This window comes from Strongylocentrotus purpuratus, unplaced genomic scaffold (assembly GCF_000002235.5).
Source record: "Strongylocentrotus purpuratus isolate Spur 01 unplaced genomic scaffold, Spur_5.0 spur5_scaffold_7, whole genome shotgun sequence".
Taxonomy (NCBI): domain Eukaryota; kingdom Metazoa; phylum Echinodermata; class Echinoidea; order Camarodonta; family Strongylocentrotidae; genus Strongylocentrotus; species Strongylocentrotus purpuratus.
This window is the reverse complement of record NW_022145613.1, coordinates 38,409,039-38,436,117: the sequence shown is the minus strand read 5'-3', so window position 1 is coordinate 38,436,117 and position 27,079 is coordinate 38,409,039. Positions and strand designations below refer to the sequence as shown.

The following is a 27,079-nucleotide window of genomic DNA, read 5'->3' as shown; positions in this document are numbered from 1 at the left end:
TTTGTACGCATTATATGTTTAATTCATTCGTAAAGCCTACTCGCACAAGTTGCAATCTTAAGGTTTGAATTATTTAAGATAAAAAGTATTTTGTGAACTTTTTTTTATTTCATGTTGGCGCTTTTCTTCTTCTTCTTCTTCTTCTTCTGCTTTTCTCGTTATTCTTTCTTTGTTACATTTCTATTTCAACTACTCTCCAGTGTCTCAGCGATTATCAACAGACTATTTGAATTTTTAAACCTCACTTCTATCATCACATATAAAGTAAAACAACATGTGAAATTAAATATCTTTCAGATACATAATATATTTATTCAGTTAGATTTCCAAAACCTATCTCTTCATGAGCAGTTTTGCAATAATAATAATAATACATGTAGTAATGATACAAATAATAATAATGACAATAATATTATAAAACATTTGTTAAGCTTCTTTTCATAAAGCAGATACAAAGCACATGAACAAGATACATAATTCACCTGATTTAGAGTATTACATGTTAGTACAATCAACCACCAGCCTTTGTGTCAGTTTAAGCATACATGTCAAATTCAAATCCATTCAAGTCATAGACAGCGTTAATACCCTTTTCTTACTGCAAACAACCTAGATCATGTATTAGATTAATGTCCAAGTCACACCGACGAGACCGAACAAAAATGGCAAAGAATATGTCTGTTTGAAATCGGTTTGAAGTCACTTCGGCAGTGTGACTAAGGTATAAAACTGACTTCTCATAATTGTGCAGGGTAAAGGAAGTCTTACACATTACACACGTTCCTCACCAAACAAAAATCAAGATATAAGATTAATATGATTTATTTAGAGAAAATCTTTACCTTAAAGCTGTTATTCATGTTTTGAGAATCTTTGCTTAACGGCTCATAAATGTAATATCGGATGACTAAAACACATTTTTCATAATTTGATAACTCTTTAGTGCGTGTTAAAGGATATTTTTGGTTTGGTTATATTTTGTTATCTAAATATTGTGGTGATGTCTTAGAACCTGGAGTCTGAAACTTGTCCAAATCATCTGCAAATTAAATGTATTAAGCCCGCCCTAGTATTTGTTTTTTTAATAATTTATCTTGCTGCCTAAAAAGTGGTTTGTGTCACATCATTTCCAATATTATATAAAACGTTTATTACCCGATACTGCCATTGGCAATAAGTATCCTTAATTCTTTCGAAACTCCTCACTCATAGGATAATGCTTACGATATTTTAAACTATAGTGTCACGAAAAATATGAATCCTAAACTCTTGATCGTTTTTGGCTAGATCACAGCATTAACGGAACATACACAACATTTATGATTATCAGACAATGTCATAATAATTATTAAAAGAGACAACCGAATCTTATTACAATTCGGGTCACTGTATTTGAGAGCTTATCATTATGAATGTCATATTTATGTACTAAGCTTCAGATAAAGTTGAATTTTGAAAGATAAACGATTCCACTCAAGTCTATGGAAATATACTTTGGAGCATCGATGTAAGTTTTTGAACTTTATAAAACAACATGCTCTGGGTTCGAACCGCGTTCAGCGCTTACATCCTTAGACAACGATGAGGTCAAATAATTCTTAGGGTCCTCTGGAAAAGCAGTGTCAATACTGATAAGACTACCTTGGCTCAATAAGACCATATAAGTATCATTAGTTTCCTATAAATATATCGGTAGAAGATAATTTTTATCATGACTATTCATAAAATATTGAAAGTATGTCAAAAAAAGTAAATTCGAGTAAATATCCCACTTAAAGACCTCAATATCTATAGTGTTTTTAAAAGTTTTATTATGCAAAAGCACACTGGAAAATTAGTCAACAATTTGTCGAATTAGTATTAGTTGAATAACTCAAGGGACATTGAAAAAAGACTGAACTGTAATCCTTCTAACTTCATCCCTCCTCTCTTTCTCTCTCTCTTCCCCCTTTTTTGTTCTCTCTCTCTCTCTCTACTCATAATCTAGCCCTCATATTATATTCATTTACTCGCTCTCCTACTCTCTATGTTTACCGTTCCCCTTCTGGTCTGTAATACAAAAACTCGACGTAAAGATACTTATAATAAGTAGGCATATTGTTACTTCTTTAAGGCGTAATAATAAGCCTTCGTATTGCACTATGTAAGTAATTTCAATAAAGAAATTATTTTAAAAAACTCTCCGAAACTGCAAAAGTTATTTCAAACAAATCATGATATACTGGGTAACAGCAAGTTGAAATGTTTGACAATAAATACACAACGTTAATGATAGAAAATGAAATCCTGATTGTCAATTTTCTACCTCACACCAAATAATACCACAGGTATCTTCATAATCATTCCCCATGTGATAGACATCTGAAACAATGTAGTTTTGATTTGCTTTATTCTTGATGAATGTGTCACTGCTTTTAGTCCACGTAGATTGTCCTTCCAATCGACCTTCACCTCAGCCAATATAGAAAGCGTGATATAAAACCTGACTATGCTGTCAGCTGTCAGATTGATCTCAAATCATCCACGAAATTTAAAGAAACGATAGATTACTTCATTTTCGTTCGATACTGCTCGATAAAAACTGTGGTTGCGTATAGTTAAACAGATGAAAGTCTACTTCATATATTCTCCAAAGCTCTCTGAGTTCGTTGATGGTGATCGTTCCAAAGGCATCATAGAACTCGGCGGAATCTCGACGAGTTGGAACCGTCGATTTCGGATAGTAAATACGCTCGTCCCTAATTTGAAATCGGCGTAATAGTCGCGTACTGTCCTCATGAACCGTCTCCAGCTTTCCTATGTAGTCATAGCTGATGGAACACGGCGCACAGAGTGAGTTCGTTGACTGCCAGTGCTCATTCAGTTGCATGGGATCTTCTGTATTGATAATAAATCGTATGAATTCTGTCCATCGGACACCTTCCCCAGCCTGGATAGTCTCGCGTGACACACTCTTCCGGTACCGCGACATGATGTCCGCAGCAATGTTCTTGAAGTAGTAGCTATGACGCTCACAGTCAAGGTTCCTGATCCCCATGAACTTATCCTTATAGGCTGACAGGAGCCGAACAAAGGGGTCTCGGGTAAAGAGAAACTTGGTGTAGTGCGAGAGAATATGCTTGCGTTCAGACTCAGGGTACTCTATCAAGGTTTTAAGGTTGCTATGGTGGGCTTCATCACGAGAAATACGGGTGACATCAAGCGAGGAGTTTTCGATGGCCATCAAGATTCGCTTCCAGTTCGTACAACCAGCTTTAGGAACTGAACAGTAGACAAACTTGTATTTATCGTTAACGTACAAGTGTTTGAGGGTTTCGTTGTGGATGTGGTGGGGATGGTTCATTGGCAAGGCTTTGTGGCACATGTTGCTCAGGTGTTGCTTACGACGAGGTTGGATTGCGGCAAGACTTTCAGTGTACTTTGGGTATTCCAAATCCTGTAAATAAATACAACCAAATGTTATTTTCTAGTATGTTATTTCAGTTCCTTTTACATCTAATCTTGGCATCCAAGAATTTTGCTAAATGTCTAGTGATGTGTAATAGTGGATGGCAATTATCAAATTTTGAGGAAAACTGTTTCATTCAATTTCTTCGATAGATAAAAAGCTTAAGCGTCAATTTGACCACCCTGAATTTAAACAAAGACATTAGAAATAAAGATCTACCCAAATATGTCTTTTTGTTCTTTTAGCAGTTTCGAGTATCTGAATTTTAGTGTTTTTAACATGCTCGATAGATCCTATATACACAAACAAAATCGTAACGCAAAGTGAATGCAATTTTTTTCACTACCGTCACTTCGTGAAAACATCGACGAATGTGTCGGGGCTGGTCGGAGATTGTCAGAGACCATTTAGATCCGGACAAATTAAACATTAAATCAACTCCCCCCCCCCCCTTCCCCCTCTCCACCGTCCAATCTTTTCAGTGTAATTGAGGCGTTAACCCACAGGCAGTTGATATTCTCGTGGGCGGGTACATTTCTCGCCTTTATGCACTCTAACAAATATTGGGCAAAAAATTGCCCACTTTTTACCCAACATGAGGGCGATTATGTGTCCAACCACCTGTTGGGTAAATTAAAGATTTTACATGATTTACCCAGTGTTGGATAAAAAGAAAATAGGCTTTTAACTAACAAAAATTTACCCAATCAGAAATTCACCCAATTTTCACCATAGTGTATAGCATAAGTTACACACTAGTTTGGCAAATAAGTTGGATAAAATATTATATGCAACAGGCTATTAGTGCCGCGGCGAGACTCGAACCGCGGACCTCCTGTGACATATCAACTCGACCACGACACTTCTTAAAAAAGAACATAACCTTAATGTTGTATAATAATGTTGCCCGACTTACGTTTGCCCAGTTACATCTGCCCAACTTATTTTGAACATTTAATATTAATAATAATCTTTTAATTGGGTAAATACATGTAGTAAATGGTTGAGAGAAACTAACCCAAATGTTGGACAAAAATGGCCCAACTCTTCAATTCATTCAATTCAATTCAATAATGGTTTTATTAAAAAAACAATGCCTCGCAGCCAAAATGCTGAATTGTGCATGTTTACATGTATACATGAGCTTCATTACATAACATTATATTTCATTTGTTACAATCATTCATTCAAACAGTATTGGTAACAATTAACAGTATTCATGTGTAGCATTTAAAACCAATCACTATATATTATTTACATTTTTAAAATCTATTAAACTTCACAATAGTAATAACAACAATTAATCAAAAGCAATACAATACATAACATACAAATAAGTAAAAAGCTAATACTGAAATTATTGCACCTGTGTCTTTAACATTAAAAGTCAGCAAAATGTTGCTCTATGTTGCCTGTTCATCAACGGTAAGTACATAATTATAAATTGATGTCTCTGTAAAAAGATAAATATATTCCAGAGTGGGTTGTAAAACATGGTTTCCTACATTAAAACTAAATCATTTTTAGTAATTTTCCCAATGACATTACCTCACCTATTTTTTACCTTTCATTGGGTAACTTCATATAGTAAACGGTTGGGAGAAAATAACCCAATTATTGGACAAAATTTCCCCAACTTCGATTTACCCAGTAACATCTGCCCAACTTTGTTTTACAGTATGGGCAGAATGAAGAGAGTCTGAGGATGACGGCCTAGCTTACCCCTCGTTTGATATGCATCCATGGTGGTGTCTCCTCCTGTTTAACGGTCACGAGACCGCCTTCATCTTCTCTCCGTAGACGAGCCTCTTCAAGAAATTCCGTTCTCCAGTTTGACTCGTGGCATACACACTTTGTCATCGACGTAACAGATACTGGGCAGGAGTAAAAGGTGTTATCGAATATATAAATGCATTAATTTGTCTGAATCTGCACGGTAATAAATTGTAGGGCGTCTCGACATGCAGGGACGACCGCCACTAATTTCGTTACAGCCCACGAAGCCAACGAGACCGTCCCTCGAATAGGACGTAAAATGGAGGTCCCGTGTAGTCACTACCTTTGAACCCACTGCACTATTCGTACAAGAGTAGGGGGGAACCCCGGTAGTGGTCCACCTGCACACACCCCAGTATAGTACGATAATTCTCTATAAAGAGGTATGTACTCAAAGTGGAAGAATGAGCCTTCTATGAATAGTTTTCTGACGGTTTATGAGACCGAAGGGCATTCGAGACCGACAGCCCATGAGATTTTTCAGAGGGAAACCAACAATATCGACCTCCCGACCTGTTGGTCTATCATTATGTTCAAAGCTGTAGACAAATTTAATTTGATGAATTGTATTATTAATTGTTTCGGTATATATCTTATTTGAGAGACGCATAACAGAATTCTGCAGATATACAAGTTGTCAGAAACTTTTTAAAAAAATTGTTAATGTACTTGACAGATTAAACGATTATAAATTTTACATAAATTAACAGATCGTGTTATAGCACAGACATCAAATTAAGAATCAGTTCATCTCTTAATGATATATGGTTCTTAATTCAACGTGTTCGTGAGAAATGAAGAATAATTTTAATAAATATTTACCATTTCTGTTTGAGAGTTCAATGGAGAGCAGAAGAGAGATGGTGGCGCTGCATGTGATAACAGCTAGAATGGTGATCAAGTTGTGATGGCGACTTACTGGGGCCATGATCTCATCACAGCGTCATCAAAGATGTCACTGAAACAAAAACAAATGATCAATTTACCAATGATGTAGGATGCTTGTATTGTAGGCATGTTTAGGTCACGATTAAAGTAAGAGAACCACGGTAGAATCAAGGATCATTCTGTAGTCATCGGACTTCTGATTTAGTGTGAAGGATCTTACGTAAACATAATCATTAAGACAAGTTAGGGTGCATTTATAGCTTAACTGTGAAGCCTGTATCAGTATTTTGAAACACACTTTTGGAACAGTTTTGAAACGCTGTTTCACGGTACCCTGCTTATTTCTCTTTTTCCTCTTCAGGCAAAACTATGCTATGTTCTTTTACCCTTACTTGTGTCTGCTGAAAGGCCCTAGGCGTCACTCTATTTTGAACAAAACGCGTATCAAATTACTGACTTTTACCCGGAAGAGATATCCTGCCATTGATCAGTAAATGTTCGCTCATGAATGCAACCTGAGTGAAAAAAAGGTACATAAATTCTAAGCAATTGAAGCACATTCAAATAACATTAACAGCGGATTTCATTTCATTTCTTTATTGCGTCCATATATAGGATAATTGTTTACAATGGCCTACGCAGGATTTTTTCAAGGGGGGGGGGGGGTTTAAAATTGGGCCAAAAATTTCGCAACGACTCAGCCAGCCGCTGAATAAGCGGGGGGGGGGGGGGGGTAAGAGGACATTTTTTTTTGGTTTTGAAATTTGAAAAATTGACATTTTGGTGGGTGGGGGGTTTCCATAAAAACATTAAAAAAAAAAAACTCAAGGGGGGGTTTAACCCCAACCCTCCCCCCCCCCCTGCGTACGCTCCTGATTGTTTATATTTACAAGAGCAATCTTTCTTCAACATAATAGGAACAACATATAATTGACATGATAACCCGGATAGGGATTCAAGTTGCCCGTCTAATTACTCTTTGCAATTAAACAACTAGCCCCTAGTTAACGGTTTCCCATGTGAATCATGGACGACATCTCAGCTCATCAGCGACTGTGATTGGACAACTACCTTTTGGCGTCTACAAATTCCCGGATAGGATTGGATTAGGTATAAATTCAACTCTACGAAGCACACAAATTAACGACACTAATTTAGACATGTCAAAAGAGTAGAATATCGACTTCGTGTTTAACCATACCGAACAATGACCCCACTGGTTATCAATCAATGTGGATTAAAGCTTATAAGAGTATAGTTTAAGTCATGCGTTGCAAACCACGTTGCTTGGTTTCCAAATCTTATTACCTATAATAACATTATTGGTTCCGCTTTGTTTTGCCAGTTTGCTTCAGCAGCTTTATGAATACATCGGAAGTTTAAAGTAACTCGGTAACATTGTTGAAGGTTGATGAAATGCTACTTTTTATATTCCTTCTACTGTACTTACTCTCAGGTAAAAAAATCCCGAGAAAATTCTCAAACCACAAAGACATTTAGGGTTAGATTTGAAGGCGTCACTGTGCAACACCCTCTAAAAGTGATTAACAGTAAATTCTCCCAACCATTTTTGAATTTTCCTTGAAAATAAGACATAAGAAAGGCTTTTAAAAATCTTTCAACACTGAAATGTCTGGAATGGTATATAGAGCCAATTCATTGCTTTGTGACGATTTACATTTACTTAAAATGTAATTAAATTGTAATAATATAGTTGGGAGAATTAAGAAATCGATCAGATCAGTTTTCCCAAATTTATATCATTAATAATGATCCGTTTTCACTCAAACGTTCAGGTTATTGTACATCTAGCATTGAATTTATGAACAATGCTAACAAGTCCCTTTAACTATAAAAGAAACTTGTGTAAATGTTTTGGGTTTTGGAGGTCGGTTTTGTTAAGACACTGTTTTCTCGGTTAGTGCAGGCAGGGAGGCCAACTCCCTGGTGCAGGATATGGAACACGTAGTCATCCGAGCATGTATCTTAATCCCTGCAATAATGGAGGAACATGCATGAATGGTCCTACAGATAACCATCACAATATGGACGCTATTATACACAAAATTTTCTTAACTCTTCTTGCTTGACTTGCGACGGGATTTTTCAAGGATTATGAGGGGGGGGGGGAGGGGGGTAGCTTTTAATAAGATTTTCTGTCTGCTCGCTAATCCGCCAACACTTTAAATATGAAGGTGTTGTTGTTAATGTTTATTTTCTATTTGTTTCTTGTATGTTTTGATGTTCTGTATTTATGAACGTGTTCAATGAAAAAGAACTGAACTGAAGTAAACCCAAAGCCCTTTTAAAAGTAACACGCTGGACATAATCCTAGCAATTATGATGATCAAACTTTAACGTAGCTTATCATGAAAATGGTGATTATAATATCATATTCTTGAGGAAATTCATTGAGGTTAACTGCTTTTCAGTATACTATCTTTTCTTTACTGTTTTTCTTTGTTTGTTTGTTGCAAGTGAACATAAAAGAAGGGGTTGGTATACACTGTTGTGTCGAAAACATAGTATGTTGAAAGTGGTCCTGTCTTATTAAAGGTATCGTTTAACAATGTTAAATCTGCGATGCATGGCCCTACTTGTCATCAGTGTCTGTGATATGGTGTATTAATATTAAAGCCCTACAAAGATTGCGCTTCAAAATTATCAAGAAGTGCCTCAAAAAAGTAAAAAACTTTAAGTGACTGGTTTTTACATTACTCATTTTCTCCAATAGACTGTAGCGTTATTAAAAGAACAACGTTAGGATAACGAATTCTGACATTTCTAATTCTAATCATAGATATCTTGATAATCAGACATGCGATTGGCTTGTAAAAGTCATGGGATTCATGTATGACATTAAGGTTTATGATTATGATTGCAGCATGAGCTAAATCTAGGATTATAATCGGAGACAAAGTTACCTGGGGAGAGGTGAAAAATAATTTGTGAATGTTATCATTGTTATTAAGTGTGGAAGAGCATCAGAGAAAAAGCGTTCCCTGAAAAGCATGGCTCTTCAAATGCCTTCATATTCTAAATAGTAACAGCTTAAAAATGAGGCCCGATTTTGATGCCAAATGTTTGTGTAGTCCCATATTCATCGTTTTCTGTACAGTGCTTGTTACTTTACTAACACTGGGCCAAATTTCTTATCATTTTGATGACTCCAGAACCTTGCAGTACACACCAATACTTATATGCTACATGATCAACTTTTTCTGATCGATTCCACACCTTTCTTTCACAATGCAATTGCATGACACCTTACCAGAATTCAACTTTATCTTTAAGTGTTGCGACTGATCAAAATCGATTACAGGTCCTTCAATCAATCACGCACTTTAACAATCGTATTATATGAAGAGCGACTCGTGGTGAGTTGTGGTCACACGATTAATCACGTACAATGAGACAGGCCCTGGGCATGGTGTATTGTTTGTTGTAAGAAAGACTTTAAACAAGGAAATAGATCGAAGTAATCTAGAAAGACCTCCTATAGTAAGTATTGATAAAGACAAAGCATCGGTTAATCAGCTTTCATTTTTTTTCTTCAAAATTAAACCGACACAACGGCCATGCTGAATAAAAAAAAAAACTTCCAAATACGAAGAACAAACAAACAATTTCCGAAGAATGCGAGGGTCTTTCGGCAAATTTCCATTTCCCAGTTCATCCCCAAGGATTCCGTTGTACTGTTTCAAGAATATCAACATTCCGGTTTCAGACTTAGACAAAACAATGAATATATCTATTAATCCTCTCATGATTAATTTAGTATTAATGACAAGCTTTTGGTATAATCATAATTGTTTATATCATGATAATTATGATGACCTACAGTTTAACAGAGCAATGCTTTCCTTACATGTTAAACTGCTAATAAACTTTACATTACATACACACAAAAAATAATTCTTTAAAAACACGATCGCGACTTTTTTTTCTCGAAAAATCAACTCAAGGGCCAATTTAATATCCTGTTTATATGTCCCACAGAAATCATGTTCAGATTACGTAATACGTCTTTGTCATTTTTGCTCATTTCACTAGGTGACGCACATGACTATTGAAATTGCCTTATATAGGTTGATTTTACGAAAGTTGTAACTATCGTGTTTACTTGTCATCAACAACATGCAGTCAAACTAAGCCTTAAAAAAAAAACTTACCCGCTTCCTTTTCAGATAATGCATAATTCCAAAGAACTAAAGTAGGACGACGTTATAAGAGACTCCGTAACTACTTAGCTCTTAGTAAACGGATTAACTTTTCAAACGTTTGAGTGTAATTCGAGTTTGTCATCTATACATCCATCCCCAATCATATTCTTGATCCCGCCCGTATGATATTAGATTAGAACTCGAAAGAGAATGTGATGCATGTCTCCAAAGAAGCAAGGCGTTTGTGTACATGTAGACGTGCATCCTTTAAATCTTTTCAAAGGAGGTGAAAGGATGCAATCCAATGTATAGCCTTAATTCTATAGTACATTTAAAATCGATTATTGCGTCGAGTCAATTTACCGTTTATTCAAACCGTTGTGAACTAGCTTGTAGTACGTCTGTACTGACAAAGCCCACATATCTATAATCAATGTGAAGCATTATTGTGATGGCCACCGTGTGGTACAGGTGGGTATTTAACACAAGCAGCCCTTGGTTTGTATATCATAATGGACAGCACGTACTGTAAAGCTCTTTCGATCTGTTCAATTCAAAACAAAATAAAGGTGCTCTTCCATCGGCTCATAACAGACAAAACCCTGGATGTACTTGTTTTGCTTCCTCATTTCATTTGATCTAAATTACCAAACATAAAGTAACCGATATAACCTGATGACATGTGCACGGCATGGTTGATAATCATGCAAATATAAATAAACTTACAATCAATAAATGTACAACTTGACTTGGATCATTAACAATTATCAACTAACAATACGTACGTACATTTCCCATAATGTACAGAAAATTGCATAACTCGACATTTTTCTATTACCAAATACTTGAACAGAACAAGACAAAAAGCAAGAAATAATGTTTGAAATGCAGAGGCTGACAAGGAAGCAAAAGGCTTGTAAACTGAAGGCCCCTGGGGAAAGGTGAAAAAGGTAGTTTGAGATAAACCGTTACATCACTTTACATCACATTACTTACTATCCCCCTCGACCATAATGCTACAATGATGCTGCGTGTCAAACTACATATAACTATCAAGAATGCAAGAAAGGGAGGGGCTACATAACACTATTGGCAAATAGAACTTCCAGCGTCAAGCAGCCTTATAACAGTTGTAGAATTAACACTTTTATGTTGTTGTGATGCTGAGGCAGATAGGTCCTCTTAGTAAAGGCGTGGTTGCTCATTCAGCCAAGATTATGCCGAACTGCATTAAGGTCATGTGAGATAATGTTTGTCAAACGAATTAGATCCATGAAAAACATTCTCTTGACGAAACGGAATCCATCTCGCTTACGACAGAATGCATAAAGCATATTATATTCAAGTATTCTCAATCATGAACATCATCATTTAAGTCGTCATCACTAGCCAATAAATTGAATACTCATAAACAGGAAAAGGATTATGAATATTACGCCATCCCGGGGAAATGCTTATCTCTTGTTTGGCTTCCTTTAGTACCACTATGCGATTTTGTCGTATTGGTGGGGGATGAATGCATATACAACAGTACAACATATTATGCAACAACCTGCCTTGAGGTAGCTACGAATGCATTTTGCTAAATCAATATGAAAATGTTTGTTCATGTTTACGTAATTAAAAAGATTCAGTAGTGATGTAACTTTTAAGGACAAACACAAATTCTGTCAAACACAACTAAACTATAAGTTATTCCTTCATTTACTTGAAAGTTCTGTACTTTTTTTTTTTTTATAGAGGTGAACTTACAATGCTTCAATGAATGCTTCTTAACAATCACTATGAATATGACTGACAAAGAAAGCGGACAAAATATACAGTTCCTCAGGTAGATAAAGGAACATCCCTTCACTGCTATTATGTAAAAATGTGTAAAACAGGTGCCACATGCATTTTCATTTTTCACATAATAGCAGTGAAGTGATGTTCCTTTGTCTACCTGAGGAACTGTATATTTCGTCCGCTTTCTTTGTCTGTCATATTCATAGTGAATGACACCTTTTTTTAAGTGGCTGATAAGCATCTTTAAAATGGAACTCGGTATGTTGAATCGGAGATCTTATAACCTGAATTACCTGAATTACATATGATGACACCCGGTAAGTCTAATGACTTGTAGAGGGCCATTCGACAGGTCTGTTTTTGATAATATAAAGCTCATCAATTGAACAATGAATTAAAATCAATGATCTGTATTATTGAAACTGTCCACGGGAGTCTTATCATGGATTAAGCTATCTGACAACATAATGTAATGTTATTGAATAGGTCCATTTCCATCTGGACTTTTCATTCTATACCGTGAATCGATATCAGTCAGTTCCATGTCAATGCATTAATGTGTTGAGTGCCAACAGAGCATGCTAAAAGAAGACTCTTTTCTTCATCTAAAGATCTTGCTAAACATGTAAGGAACAGCTCAAATTTAATCTAAAAAACTATGAGTGAAATAAATTTGTGGAAGCAAGCATGTAGGAATGAAGCCGTTACTATCACGAATATCTAACTTGATATCAGCCCGATATCAGTCCGCTTTCTAGTCATAGAAAGCGTTCATGTGAACGATGTCTGCTATAAAGTATATCAACGATTCATGTTTTTGTTGACACATAAAGTGAACTTCGGCCCTGCCCCCTAACGGCTTTGTTAGCAAACGTAAAAACAAACAGTTACCAAGAAGAAGGAACATGAGGAACCGCTTCGGACGCCATACATGGTGCAATACTCGCATTTAACTTTATAGGTAATGTGAACAATAGTAGGTTTTATGGGAAGTACCTAAGTATAGATAGAAAGAAGTTTTTATCAGTCATTTCAAGTGATTCGATAGAGAAATCACACAAGTGTCATGTAAGTGGATCCAATACCAACAATAGGTAAATAACTTGAGAGAGAGGGGGAGGGAGAGAGAGAGAGAGAGAGAGAGAGAGAGAGAGAGAGGGAGGGAGGGAGAGAGAGAGAGAGAGAGAGAGAGAGAGAGAGAAAGAGGGAGGGAGGGGTCTCAATGGTCACAACCTATTGTCATGATCGTGTGTATACCTGAGTAACATTAAAGCAGATATATAGAAACGATATCATGGCTCCCTATATAGGGTGTTTAATAGGACTACTTATAAAATACGAACCGCACATTTCGAACCATTTCTTTGATAATTAATATGCACTCCAAGAACAAAATATCTTTTACTGATAAAATGCAAAATTTACGAACACAATTTTACTAATTTCCTTGTGTTCGATTACTTTCTATACATTTCTTATTCTTCTGGGAGGGGGTCATGAGTGACTGTTCAAACATCCATAATGCTTTAGGAGGTAACATTTCAGCACAGAGAACTTATATTTTGCATGTTTATTCATGTTGATGAGGTTAGATGATTCATGGCTGAAGGCATGCAGGTCCTTCACGTTATAAAGTAATTATCTTTCATGCCTTGTAAACGATAGTGATGTGATTGACGAGTTAAGCCCTTTTCAGGGATAATGAATGTTTGCGTTTCACTTGCAATACCCCTTGCATGTCAACAACAAATTAATAAATCTGATATTCTTACAATCAACTTCCAAGTAGCCTATAATTTGATTTTCTAGAAATTCTCGAGTGATTGTTTGTAACATCAATCATCATAGTACTTTACTTCATTTGTGAGGAGACGCTAGCTTTAGCTCGGAGGTAGAGCATTGGTCTCCTAACTGGAAGGTCCAAGGTTCGAAATCGAGTCGATACGCTTGTGTCCTTTGGTAAGGCAGAGGACTTATATCCATTTGCCCCTGGTTGCTTAGCAGTCAGGTAAAAACAAACCAATCAAACCATCGACAATCAACACACATATATAATTATATATATATGTATATCTATAAAAATCAAGAGAATATCATTAGAAACAATTTTGAGTATATTTTTGCGTATTACATTGAAGCATAATCATGCACGTACTCATATCTTACACCACTTGAAACGACCTCTCCTGATGGGTATTTAGTTAAACATTTTTCGGGGAGGGGGTGGGGTGTTTGTTTCTAATTCATTTGTTTTTTCTTCTTCAGATTTTCCTTCAAACATGAACGCGGATTTCGTCAAAACAGCTTTCTTGATGGGTATTAAGTCTAACAGAAGATCCTTGACACATAATTGCGAAATTCGTCAATTATACCGCCTATCTTACAAAAACAATATAGCATATACGTGAGGCATAACAGGTATCAATTGAAGGTAGGAAATAGGAAATAGTTCTCAACGACGGATAGGATTAGTATTATCCTACGATGAATAGTTGAGAGTGTGGAGAACTTTCTAAAACTGTTTAATAAAACGATTAGTACCCCATAGTTGGGGCGCTTCACAAGGCTCATCCCCGCATTGAAAAATACGAATTAAAACACTGTAGGCTCTGTGCAAAGTACAAATGTAAACAGTATAGCGTCTTTCAGAATGGACCACAGTACCGTGTGCTAGCAGTGAGTAATACAATTAGGCAATTTCAGGCTACTTTGGGCCGTTTTATAGCCAATTTGATGTCAGTAACTATGACAGAACGTGTAATTTTCCTTGAAATCGATTTGGCTCTAACACGTTATAATGAGCTATGAACTAAATACAATCATAAAGTATGGTAAAATGTTTTGATCTGATTTAGTCGGTAATGATTTAGAAAAATAATGTGGCTAACGACTGAAGAATACAATCATATTCAAATATTTTTTAAACCCCATCAAAATCCTATTTTCTTTCAGAAGCCTCCAGTTTACATGATTGAGTAATTGTTATAACAATTGTAAAATCCTTACGGACTTTAATTTTGAATAAGCTTTAATATCAACATCAATGATTATTGCAAGCTGCTGAACCAAAAACCAATTGTTAAAGCTATACACCAGTTGACTCATAATATGCTGCATGAAAGAGTGTAAAATATTTAAAGACAACAAGAATACCGAAAATTGCAGAGTAATATACGTCTGCATGATCCAGAGAAGATACCATGAGAGAGACCTTAACCCACTGTCTACTGGAACCGGGTGCTCCCTGTATGTAGCCTATGGGAATGAGAGAATTCAGGAGTCAGCAGGTTAATACTTACTCATTGAGTGGTCCATTCATTACTCGGCTGATTGCATGTCCAACATCATGACGCGATGAAGATGATCACAAACATGTTCAAGAACAAAGAAGTTTTGAAGGGCGCGACTTCGTAGTTTTTGAAAGGGCTCCTTCAAATAAATGAAGTCTTGTCAACCAAACCAAACGTTGTACAGTGTCATACCCGTCTAGAGATGGTGTGCCTTGGTAAATTCAGTTCTCCAACCAAAGCAATGGCTAAGGCTCCAAGGGAATGTTTAGAGCTCTTCGGGGTTGAATTGCAGATATTTTATGAATGGAAAAGAAGAGCAGAGACTGTCAGCTTTTGTGCGATTTCCTTTTAACCAACCGTTATTCAACTTCAGTTCGGTATGGAGACTGAAAAGACGAGAGTGTTTTGTCTGCTCTTATCGACGATAACCAGGTTTCTGATGAGAAGATGTAGGAATGCTCTTCGACCGGCGGAGCATGCTTTTCCCTCTGAACATTTATCGCTGGTGCACCGGGGTTTTATATACCTTCGCGAGGGGAGCAGATAGCAAACAATGAACGGTGCTCGTTACTCTCACTGATCTCAATATTCATGATCGAATCCCATTGTATACGTTTTAGGTTCGACAGGGTTTCGAGTGGGGAGACACGCTTAACAACCCGCCCCTCCACTCAGGTCTTTGTGGCACATGGTTGATGGTTGAGCTTTCAAGTTGAGATGTTTTCTGCTCTCAGAAAGTTCAATTTGTGTTGTTGTTGTTGTTTACATCCCTACACACTAAGACGGTTTAAAACAGATATACAATAACAACCCCTACTAACCCCTACAAAGGGAGTAAGTTTAAAACTAAAACATGCACAAGAGGAAATGGTACAATATTTAACACGAATAGGTGCTGATCTGCAAGTAATGTTTGTATATTTCACATCGAATAATAAGCTTAGCAATAATTGATCGTAAGAATGGATTTTGCGATAAGTTATGGTGATCAATGCAATCATTCGCACAAGTCAATCGTGCCAGCAAAATTAGGGATTTTTAGATTTGCGTGGACTGAAACGTGTGACGTCCATTCAAGGCAGTGCATTAAAAGGACGTCGATCGTAGCAATCCACGTTGTCGTTCGACAAATCTAAAAGTCCCTAACATTGCTAATCTATATTTCCGGTCCCCAGGACGGCGTTACAGGTGGGAATTAAGTGCGATCGCCTACTGTTTTTCCACCACATAGGTATATATGCCCGCAAAATTTGGGAACCCTTGTGGGATTTTTTTCTCGCTAGAGATTTTAGAGACATATAACGCTTCAGAAAAAAAAATTGAGACCCCCCCCCCCATCCATTTTGTGAGTGTGTATGCCTCGCCCCCTAATAGAATATGCAATCCATGACTTATATAAGATTCACACAGGACAGGGTACTATTGGACCGGTTTGGGGGTACTGATTCAAACTTTTATACCAGTACAGGGTACTATAGTGTTCCTACTGTGTCAACTTGGGTGGAAAACCGGATGAATCTGTATAGCTTGTATGTGACCTGATACCTACCAAGTAAATCAAAGAGCGGATGCCTATAATACCAATTTTGCATTTCTGCTAAATAGGTAGTATGTCCCATTTGCAGGCCAAACAAAATGAACAGGTTAAATTTCAACGGCATTTGAAAGATAATACTAACTTAGAACTTCCCTCAAAAACGAAAGGGCTTGAAAATTGCTTTTAGTGGGATAATAACGACCATTAGTTGTCGAATCGACTCTAGTGATTGCAATCACTAAAGTAATAGTCTGATTTTCAGACCCTTGTACCGAATGGTCGTACGTTTTGTGCTGCTCAAAGATTCAATCAGATTAATTTTGGCCATTACAAGAATCGGGTTATTGATGTAGACAAAAGCTCATGTACCCTTCATAGCTCATTGTATGTTATTACCAAAGAAATAAAAAGAAGTCAGTCAGTAGTGTCTGAGAGTGAAGTCTAGAAAGTAAACGGATTTCCTTGCATAATTTGAAGACACTGCTAACGTTTCAATTCCACAGATAGGACACATGTAACATGTTTATAATTCCTGCAAAATTCTACAGAATTTGATTCTGCTGCAAATCAAGCAAGATTAGTGACGACAATTCGGGAAAACGGGAAGGGGAAGGTGACGATCTCATTTCCGCTAGAAGGGCTAACGCCTCTTGCCCGAAATCCAACGTCTATATTTTGCGAGGGAGCGAAGCCATCAACCGAAATCAAGATATGTGAAAATGTTTTTTCGTCATAGATACATTGAATAAGATACATATAAAAATAAATACGTATTCTGAAACCTCATTTTCAGTATATGAGGTGATGGTAGCTCAAGTATATTATACAAAATGTATATTTACAGGATTGGCGGGGGCTGCATACCCATGTCCGGTACCGTCCACCAATGGTCAAGATGTGATCTTCATGTTGATCCAGGCCATTTACTGGGAAAATGTAACTATTAGTTTTAACTATCAAAGACATACCTATTTCAGATTGCTTACAATAAGTCACTGCAGTTTTGTCTTTCCCAGTTAGAATCATGAACAACCAATTTTGGTAGATTTTCAGTCTCATCAGCGCCTTTGATTAGGCATCTAGATATTGGCGCTTTATAAACTTCTGGATTGGTCATTTTTTTCAAAGTAGTTTTTTATCATAAAAGAAAACCATCAGAAACCTTATTTTTATAGGGAGATGTGAGTTGTTCTAGGATTATAATGTTCTTGGGACGATTAGCTCTCTGTCTTTGCCTACAAACTAACTCAGCGGTTCGAGATTGCGTCTTCCGGTCCCCACACGTATATAATCATATCTGATTGATACAATTCTGTTAATAAAAATTTAATAAATGACACAAAAACACAATACTTATTTTTCTCTCCATATTAATGGTGGAATCAGACTTTAAAAAATTAGTTTCATATGAAGTGGATGTCTGGATGACACACCCTTGACAGTTTGTTCTCTCCTACCCTGGAGTGTGGCATGATCTCTGGTAGGAAAGGCACTTTGGACCGTGGCAGATTTGTCTGGTGTCAAGTTTTCCAATAAAGTCACGCTTCGGGAGAAATAGACTCAGTCTTGCCAAGGTATTTTAAAAGATGGAGTCATGTTGTTATTATTTGGCTTAATTTGTCTTACGAAAGAGAAATCAAAACATTCCCCCCAAATGTGTCATGATAATAAAATATCTAACAATTTCTCATTTGCATTATATTTTAGGTACTCTTAGAATGTGATTTTCCTTGCATAAATGATATTGATTTGGAAAGCTCCTGTATTGCAGACCATGTGTAGTCAGAACTATACATCTTAGGTATCGCAAAGAGAAAATCTGGGTTGTCTTTGAAACACTTTCCCCCTATATACATTGACCCTAGCTTAATACATTTTAAACCATGTTAAAACATGGCTAAGCTGTAAGCGATAAAGCGAAGATATATTCCTGTCAAGTATTATCATGATTAATATCTAGTATTAGCAGCATAATTGATAATAATTTCCCCAAAGATAAAATTTGTAATTAGTGGCAACCACTAGAGGCACATTTATTTATTATAAAATTAGGCCCCATACCGTTAACATTACCTTGTCGTTGAAGTGTGATAGGATATAATATATAAGAACAAAATATAGAGACCATTTTGCTGTCTGAATGAAATGTTGATATTCGAATACTTCTTGATAAATCATCAATGTTCTCACGTTACTGTTACAACCCTTTGTACGAAGATGCACATTAAAGTAATACAATGAACAATAACATAGACCTAGGTTTCTGAATGCATTTGGGTGAAAATAACGGTAGAAGAAGTAACTTTTGAAATATTTACAAACAGTGGGAGGTAAGGGTTTCAAATGAAAGCTTTCATTTATATACTCACAAAGCAGCTCACCACACTCAATATTATATACATGTAACACGAGGAAATAATATGTCACAAGGGACAACTTTCCTTCCTATTTTATTGTTATTGTATTTAAAGGAATTAATGTCCTTAGGTTACATCGTATACACGTTGACAATCTTTGTCTTGTTTCAGGAAACAGTGTGAATTCAGTGTTTTTATTTGCCTTTAGATTAAGAAAGGAATGTATTCATCTTCGAAGTGTGGACCAAACAAGACAATGTTTAATCACTGGGTGGAATAATAGACGTACCGTATTATTCTTGAAGTTTGACAAATAAGATGTAGCCAAGTATTCGGGATTGGTACTTCATTTATTTATAGAATTTGACGCATTTATCTTGCTTACCGGCATATGGAAATACGTCTTGGCACGTATACGCCTGTCATTATATAAAAAAAGTGTATAACCCAACCTCCTATAGGTTGATTTTGTACGGTATTCTTAATTTTTCTTTGTACATCAACATCATTTATGATTTGATTGCTGACGTCATCGTCTACTTTACTATTACATCTCGAATCGAGTACCGTCATATTCGCTCGTCGTCCTGGTTACTAGTTTTAAACAAGATAACCGGCGCACGAGGTTCACCGCGAAATGATTCAAGCAACAGGCTGGAGCAGGGCAAATTCAGAGTTTGGGACTTGATGTGATCGCCACGCCAGTGTTTAGCACACAATTGTTAGGAAACGGCAACCATGAAAACTTGGTCACTATGACCTGTATAAAGTGTAATTCAAGGTCAACTATTATACACCGAATACTTATGCCCCGGACAACTACACCTTAGAAAAGGACACCAAGGGTAAATCTCCGATAACTACCCTTTGGTGATCTTTACGTAATAATGGTAATAGTTCGAGATGCTTTGTTCGTGATAATCGTGGGAAATTTAGTTTTGAAAAAATGATGTGCCAGAGTGCGTTATCCATGTGGGTGATATCTATGGTGGCTCCTAAGGGACACGCAAACGCAAAATTTGACGTATACCTATGCAACAAATTTGTGGATTTTCACGTCAAAGACGTGAAAATCCACAAATTTGACGTATACCTTTGCAACAAATTTGTGGATTTTTACGTCGAAGACGTGAAAATCCACAAATTTGACGTATACCTATGCAACAAATTTGTGGATTTTTACGTCAAAGACGTGAAAATCCACAAATTTGACGTATACCTTTGCTTGGTAATTTTTTCGTTTTTCTTTACTCAATGGCCCTGAAGGGACACGCAGACAAAAAAAAATCTGCGTCCAATATTCATGTCTGCGTGCCCCTTTTAGAAGACGCAGACGTGAATATTGGACGCAGATTTTCTCTCTCTCTCGCTCTCTCTCCTCTGTACTATGTGTGTTCGAAATTCGAGAGAGAGAGAGAGAGAGAGAGAGAGAGAGAAAAGGAGAGAGGGGAGAGACAGATTGGGAGGGAGAAAGGAGGAAAAGATCGAGAGAAGGGGAGAGAGATAGAGAGAGAGAGAGATGGAAAGAAATAGAGAGAGAATAAAAGGGAGTGGGATAGGAGGGGGGGGGGCAAGTCGCAACAGGATGCACAAAAAGAAGTAACTGCCTGCTTGGTAATGAGAGAAGAAGAAAATCAATAATTTCAATGTTTTTGTATTTCTTTGTGATTTTGTTGTCTAAATTATTTTGTCTGAATTGAAATTGTAGACATGATGTTTAGGAGCCTCTACTGCTCTCTGTTAACATAATCCTTCTCTCTTCACCTTCTTTCCCCTTTCTCTCACTCCTCTATTTCCCTCCTTTTTTGTTTATCTCTCTCTCTCTCTATACGATTTCGTCATGCAAATGCTTTAAAAAAAAATCATTGTAGGCCTACCGTATTTATTTGCTGTTGGTAACTAAATCAATGAAACAAATTAAGTCCACAAGCATGGTACCAATTGTTATTGTTATTGTTTCAGAACTTCCTCTATTAGTCATCCGATTGTCCTCAAACAATGATAATGATAGTGAATGAATAACATGTACATTGCAACATGTAGCATTCCATTGCCAAGCGCATCAATGTCCTCTTCTTGCTGAAAACAATAACAGTGAGACTTTAGACACACTTATAGGGTCTGCAATAAGAAGACTATGAGATACCAGTTGGTAATCCTATACGCTTATATCTTCCTGGTGAAAATCTGCTGGAAAATCTGCGTCCAATATTCACGTCTGCGTGTCCCTTTGGGAGACGCAGACGTGTATATCGGACGCAGATTTTCATGTCTGCGTGTCCCTTCAGTGCCATGAAGTACAGAAAAACGAAAAAATTACCAAGCAAAAGTATACGTCAAATTTGTGGATTTTCACGTCTTTGACGTATAAATCCACAAATTTGTTGCATAGGTATGCGTCAAATTTGTGGATTTTCACGTCTTTGACGTGAAAATCCACAAATTTGTTGCAAAGGTATACGTCAAATTTTGCGTTTGCGTGTCCCTTAGGAGCCACCATAGATATCTATCGAATTCATCATTATAAAATATTTAAGCAAGAACGATTTGAAGTACCATGATATAGCCTTGCGCATTTTCAAGGTTAAATAATACGGATTATCATTGTAACGTCATAATAATAATTAAAGTTTATATAGCGCTTATAACATATTATATCTCTTCTGATTGTGACCGACCCTGGGTCCGACTCTATACAAGTTAGTAATCCCAGTTTAAGCTTACTTGCATCAGGATAAATCCCTGATACGTCTGGCTTGATTCCTTTTAATGAATACAAAAAACATTTATAACAACAAATATGATACCAAAATACCAAAACATGGCAAGGTCGGTACTATGCTATGTTTAAAGGGATCGTTTAACAAATGAATGTTAAATCTGAGATGCACGACCCTACGTATTATCAGTGTCTTTGATATGGTGTTACATTGAAGCCCTATACAAATTGTGCTTCAAAATGATCAAGAAGTGCCTCAAAAAAGTAAAAACCTTTGAGTGACCAGTTTTCCCCAATAGACTGTAGTGTTATGAAAACCGTTTGGCAAACGCAAAATTTGATTTCGATTTTCAATCATAAATATCTTGTTAATGAGACAGGCGATCGGCTTGTAAAAGTCATGCGGTTCCTAACTGACCTAAAGGTTTATAATCATCATTGCAGCATGAGCTAAATGAAGGTTTTTTTTAAGGATCTAAGAAGTTACCGGATCCCTTTAAGTGCTAATAAAGGTGAGAGTTAATTTGTGAATTTTCCTCTGTATGACAATTTGGAGAATCCCATTAAATCAGCCCTGTAAAGCCCCCATTACACCTAACTAGTTTTCACTACGTTCTGGAGCCGTCCTAAAAAAGTCGTAAAAGGGGTTGTGATCGGGGCCAAATGTGTAAATAATATCTAAAATACGATCCTACTTCGTTCATAAACAGCCCTCAATATGTCCATCTTGTCTGTAACCTGTCCACAGTCAGTTCATTGATCAGTTCAAATCAATTGATTCATAATATATATATAATATTCTTTCCTCGTAACATGAGAGTATATAATATTAATCGCTTCATTCTTTAAATTAAATGTAATGTTAATTGTCATTGTATAATTGTGTTAAGTGGGGGCACGCTACAAGAGTCCTGTCTCGCACCTCTCGCATGGCCGGTTGTAGCAACTACTCCGAAGATCAAGATACATTAATCTTGATCTAAGGAGACACGAACGAACGAGTCAGTTCATATCAAGTTCAGATCGGGTAAATTTGCCATTTCCAGGCAGTCCAATCCAGTACGTAGTCAGTTTAAACCCATTATTAACTAGTTCTACCTCGTTCCTAATACGTCCAAACCCATTATAACTAGTTCACTACTTGTTCTAAATAGTTTTTAACCCGACCACCCGGCCGTTCAGAGACAGTTCAACTTATCTTTATCTCGTTCTTAGTGAGTTTGAACGCGCTCCTAGAGCGTGTGCAATCCCGTCCTGGCTCCGGAGCTATAAAAACCCAGCGCGTTCTCACCATTCCTCATTCCACTTTAACTTCAACGCTTTAGGCTTTGCAGATCAAGACATTCAAGTGAAGTCCCCATCACACCAAACTAGTTTTCACTACGTTCTGGAAAATATTGCCAAAACGGGCTCAAAATGTGTGCGAACGGAGTGAACGTTTTAGCAACTATTTACGATCTTTTTAGAACTTCATGGACGGGCTCGGACTGGCTTGGACAGGAAGGGTGCTCTAGAACTTTGAGCCTGTTCAAAATTTTCCCCGTCCTGCAACTAGACGGAGTCAGAGGCGTCGCCAAAGGGGGGGGGGGGGGGTGGGGTGCAACACCCCCCTCCCCCACCTGTCAGGATATTGTCGGTAAAATTGCGCTGCCGTCGGGAAAAAGAGAAAAGGGGGAGGGAAAAAAAGAGAGGGGAAAAAAGAGAGGGGAAAAAAGAGAGGGAAAAAAGAGAGGGGAAGGAAAAGAAAAAGAAAAAAAGAAAAGGAAAAGAAAAGAAAGAAAGGAAAAGAAAGGAAAGAAAGGAAAAGAAAGGAAAGAAAAGAGAAGAAAGAAAGAGAAAAAAGAAAAAGAGGGGGGAGAGGAAAGAAAGGAAAAGAAAGAAAAGAAAGAAAAGGAAAAAAGAAGAAAAAAGAGTGAAAGGGAAACAAAAGAAACGGGGGGTGAAAGAGAGGAGAGAGAGGGGAGGTAAGAGTCTGAGAGAGGAGGAGTGGGAGTAAAAGAGAAAAGGGGGTTGTTGGGTGGAGTCGTCTCGTCGAGGGAGCAAGAAAGACATGGGGAAATATGTTGCTGTGTCGGGTCAGCTGTGTCGGTATTCTTGCTCGATCCTCATCAATGCATAAGTTTGAAGTCGGTGAGATGTATATTGTCGGTCGGCCGACAAGTTTTATTTCCCTACGAACTGCTTCTTGTATAGAACAGTACACCGAATCGTCTGCTTTTTCTCATAATTTAAAGGTAAAGACCAGTAATGGTCATGCGATTGCATTGTGAAAGAAATGTTGTGGAATCGATCAGAAAAGGTTGATCATCTAGCATCTAGCATCTGCAAGGTTCTGGAATCATCAAAATGATAAGAAATTTGGCCCATTCTTCGTAAAGTTACAAGCACTATACACAGAAAGATGTATATGGGACTACCCTATCTCTCTCACCAGACCATGAGAGAAATAAATTTACCAAATATATGAATTAGTAGGCGGTTTCCCGGCAAATTTTTTATCATCATGTATTAGTCAAAACATATTCTTTCACATGATTGGTAATGAGAGCTTCCATTTCATTTTTTGAAATTGGGGCGTTGCCAATACTGGTCTTTACCTTTAATGAAACGTCAAAGCTTCCGCGCTTTGCGCGGGGGGAATACTGAATTCAGAAAAGGATAAACAGTCGAGAATGGTACAGCAAATCGTCTTCTTTTTTTTAATAATAATTTAATGAGACGTCAAAGCTTTCGCGCTTCGCGCGGGGGGGGGGAACTTCATTCAGCCTAGGATTACCAGTCGAAAACGGTACAATTAATCGTCTTCTTTTCCTAATAATTTAAGGAAACGTCTAAGCTTCCGCGCTTCGCGCGGGAGGCTTATCACCCACACCCCCTTGAGCACGCTTTTAAGTGATTCTCTTGGTCACTACCGCCCCTCCCTAAAATAAGATCCAAGCTCCGCGCCTGCATTAAAATATATAGCTATGATGCTGACTAAATTTAAGAAATAATTCGTATATTAATGTCGTCGAGGAAAATGACCATTTTGCGCATATGCAAGTACTATAGATAGTCCATAGGAAAAACAATTTAGTCTTCGGCCCCAGGTTTATAGGGTTGACTTTGTAGATATTGGAAATTTAATTTTGTCGGTAATTGGTGGCTACTTTTGTCGGTAATCGTTCGCCTCTACACCCCCCCCCCCCCCAACTGAAAAAGGTCTAGCGACGCCCCTGGACGGAGTGACAACGTACTTAAAACGAGATGGACGTACTATGAACAGAATGGCCGTACTTAAATCCTACTAGGAACATGTTACAACGTGATGTGGTCGAGCATCAATTAGCAGGAACGTGCTGGGTTTCTATAGCCCTCGAACCAGGACGGGATTGAACACGCACGATAGAAGCGCGTTCGAACGCACTAAGAACGAGATGAGGACGAGTTGAACTGTCTCTAAACGGGGTGGTTGCAGGGGTATGAACTAGTTAGAACAAGTTACGAACTATAGTAAGCATGGTTTGGACTGCTTGGAATTGTCAAATTTTCCCGATCTGAACTTGATATGCATGATGAACTGAATTCGGACGGGGTACAGACGAGTTGGACGTATTGTGGACTGAAATCCATGAAGTCTAGCTTAACCCTAAAAAGACCGGGCTATTTGAGGTCTTAGATCTCGGCCGCGAAGTGGCCGATCGCCGCGAAAATTTGCACGCATGTCAAGTGAAGTGTATAGAATAATATGATAATTTCAATTTTTTGAAAAATTCACTAATTTGCATATTTATGGTAATTTATACAAATAAAGTCATAAAAATCACATTTTTACCCATAAATCATATATTATTCATATGTAAGCATTCTTTTTCACTACACATATTCAATAGACCATTCTGAATAATAATACAACAAAAAAATTTGGAAGAGCCACCTTATTCCTTATGTTATCCCTTGTTTTGATAATTTCTTATGTATTTCATTGTTTTTGTTGTTTTATTTCATTTCTTACTACAATTCAACTATTTTGACTCCCAAAACAACCACCTAAACTTCAAACAAGACCCAATAACCCATGTTTGATCTGTTTTTAGGGAAAATGACTTTTCCATATGTTTTGTACACAAATCACGAAAATGAGCGATTTTCGGGCTGACATGCAAAGACAAAAGGTCACGTGACCTTGTAACCGTAGGTCCGATTTTCAAAAAAATCTTTTAAAAGTTGCGCAAGACTCAAATGAAAAAAGTCAGCAAGCGGCGGGGCGCCATCCATATGCGTTCCGGAGCAATCGGAAAATCGTGGAGGGTGGGGGGGGGGGGCATAATGCCCCCCCGGCCTTATTAGGGTTAAACAGATCGTAAGCAGTTGCTATTACGTTCAACGCCGTTCGCACACAGTTTGAGCCCGTTTGGCAACATTTTCGAGATCGCAATGAGAACTAATTTGGTGCGATGGGGGCTTAAATTATTCTCTTTAAACTTATTCTTCATATTCGGAATATGATAAGAAATAGCCCAGAAGCTAAGTCCAAACTTTCATGCCACATGTGTTGTTAAGTCCCATTATCCCATATTTATCTCTTCTTGCAGTCTTTACGAATTTCAGCAAGAAAGCCAAGAATGAGTCTTTTTCTCCTATAGAGTACCGAAGTGTGACGTCATATTAGCCAATACGTCAAGATTGCTCGTTCCAAAAAGTTTTATGCTAAACAATAAGGGAATTTACAGATACAATCTGCGCATGGGCAGATAAAGGTCATTTGTACCAAAAAGGTAAAACCCACAGAGATGAATACTGGATATTATGCGCGCATGAAAGTTATGTAACATTATTCATTTATGCACCAACGGTACATTCTATGATACGCAGGTGGAAGTATTCTTTTCAAGAGGGCAAACAAAAGGTATTCATGAAGCACATCTAGGACTTTGGCAGTTATTATTCTAATATGCTCAAAGTGGAACTTCTACATCTTATTGGATTTTAAAAAAACCCACCAAGATACAGAGAAAACATAATCATTCCATAATCTACCTGATGTACAGTTGGGGTAATTTTTTATACTTTCTTGTCTGCGACACCTTTCAACGTTAGTATTGAGGCCAAATCCGCTAAAATGATTCTTTTTTAG

The 27,079-nt window shown here is 37.3% G+C and overlaps 1 protein-coding gene across 1 annotated transcript; it reads right to left on the bottom strand.

Annotated features, from left to right (window-relative positions):
- Positions 1-287: 287 nt before the first annotated feature.
- On the bottom strand, positions 288-15,906 carry LOC752230 (carbohydrate sulfotransferase 11). The gene is made up of 4 exons (XM_001177568.4): positions 15,360-15,906; positions 6,047-6,182; positions 5,171-5,322; positions 288-3,436 (listed from the first exon to the last, which is right to left on the bottom strand). The coding sequence occupies exons 2-4, from the start codon at positions 6,150-6,152 to the stop codon at positions 2,552-2,554; spliced, it is 1,143 nt and encodes a 380-aa protein (XP_001177568.1). The 5' UTR covers positions 6,153-6,182; positions 15,360-15,906; the 3' UTR covers positions 288-2,551.
- Between the last annotated feature and the right edge of the window lie 11,173 nt (positions 15,907-27,079).

Coding starts and splice junctions, on each gene's coding strand:
- LOC752230 (XM_001177568.4), bottom strand. CDS start 6,152: ATGGCCCCAGTAAGTCGCCATCACAACTTGATCACCATTCTAGCTGTT. Junction 5,323..6,046: donor TGAACTCTCAAACAGAAATG/GTAAATATTTAT, acceptor ACTCCTGCCCAG/TATCTGTTACGTCGATGACA. Junction 3,437..5,170: donor GGATGCATATCAAACGAGGG/GTAAGCTAGGCC, acceptor ATTTATTTACAG/GATTTGGAATACCCAAAGTA.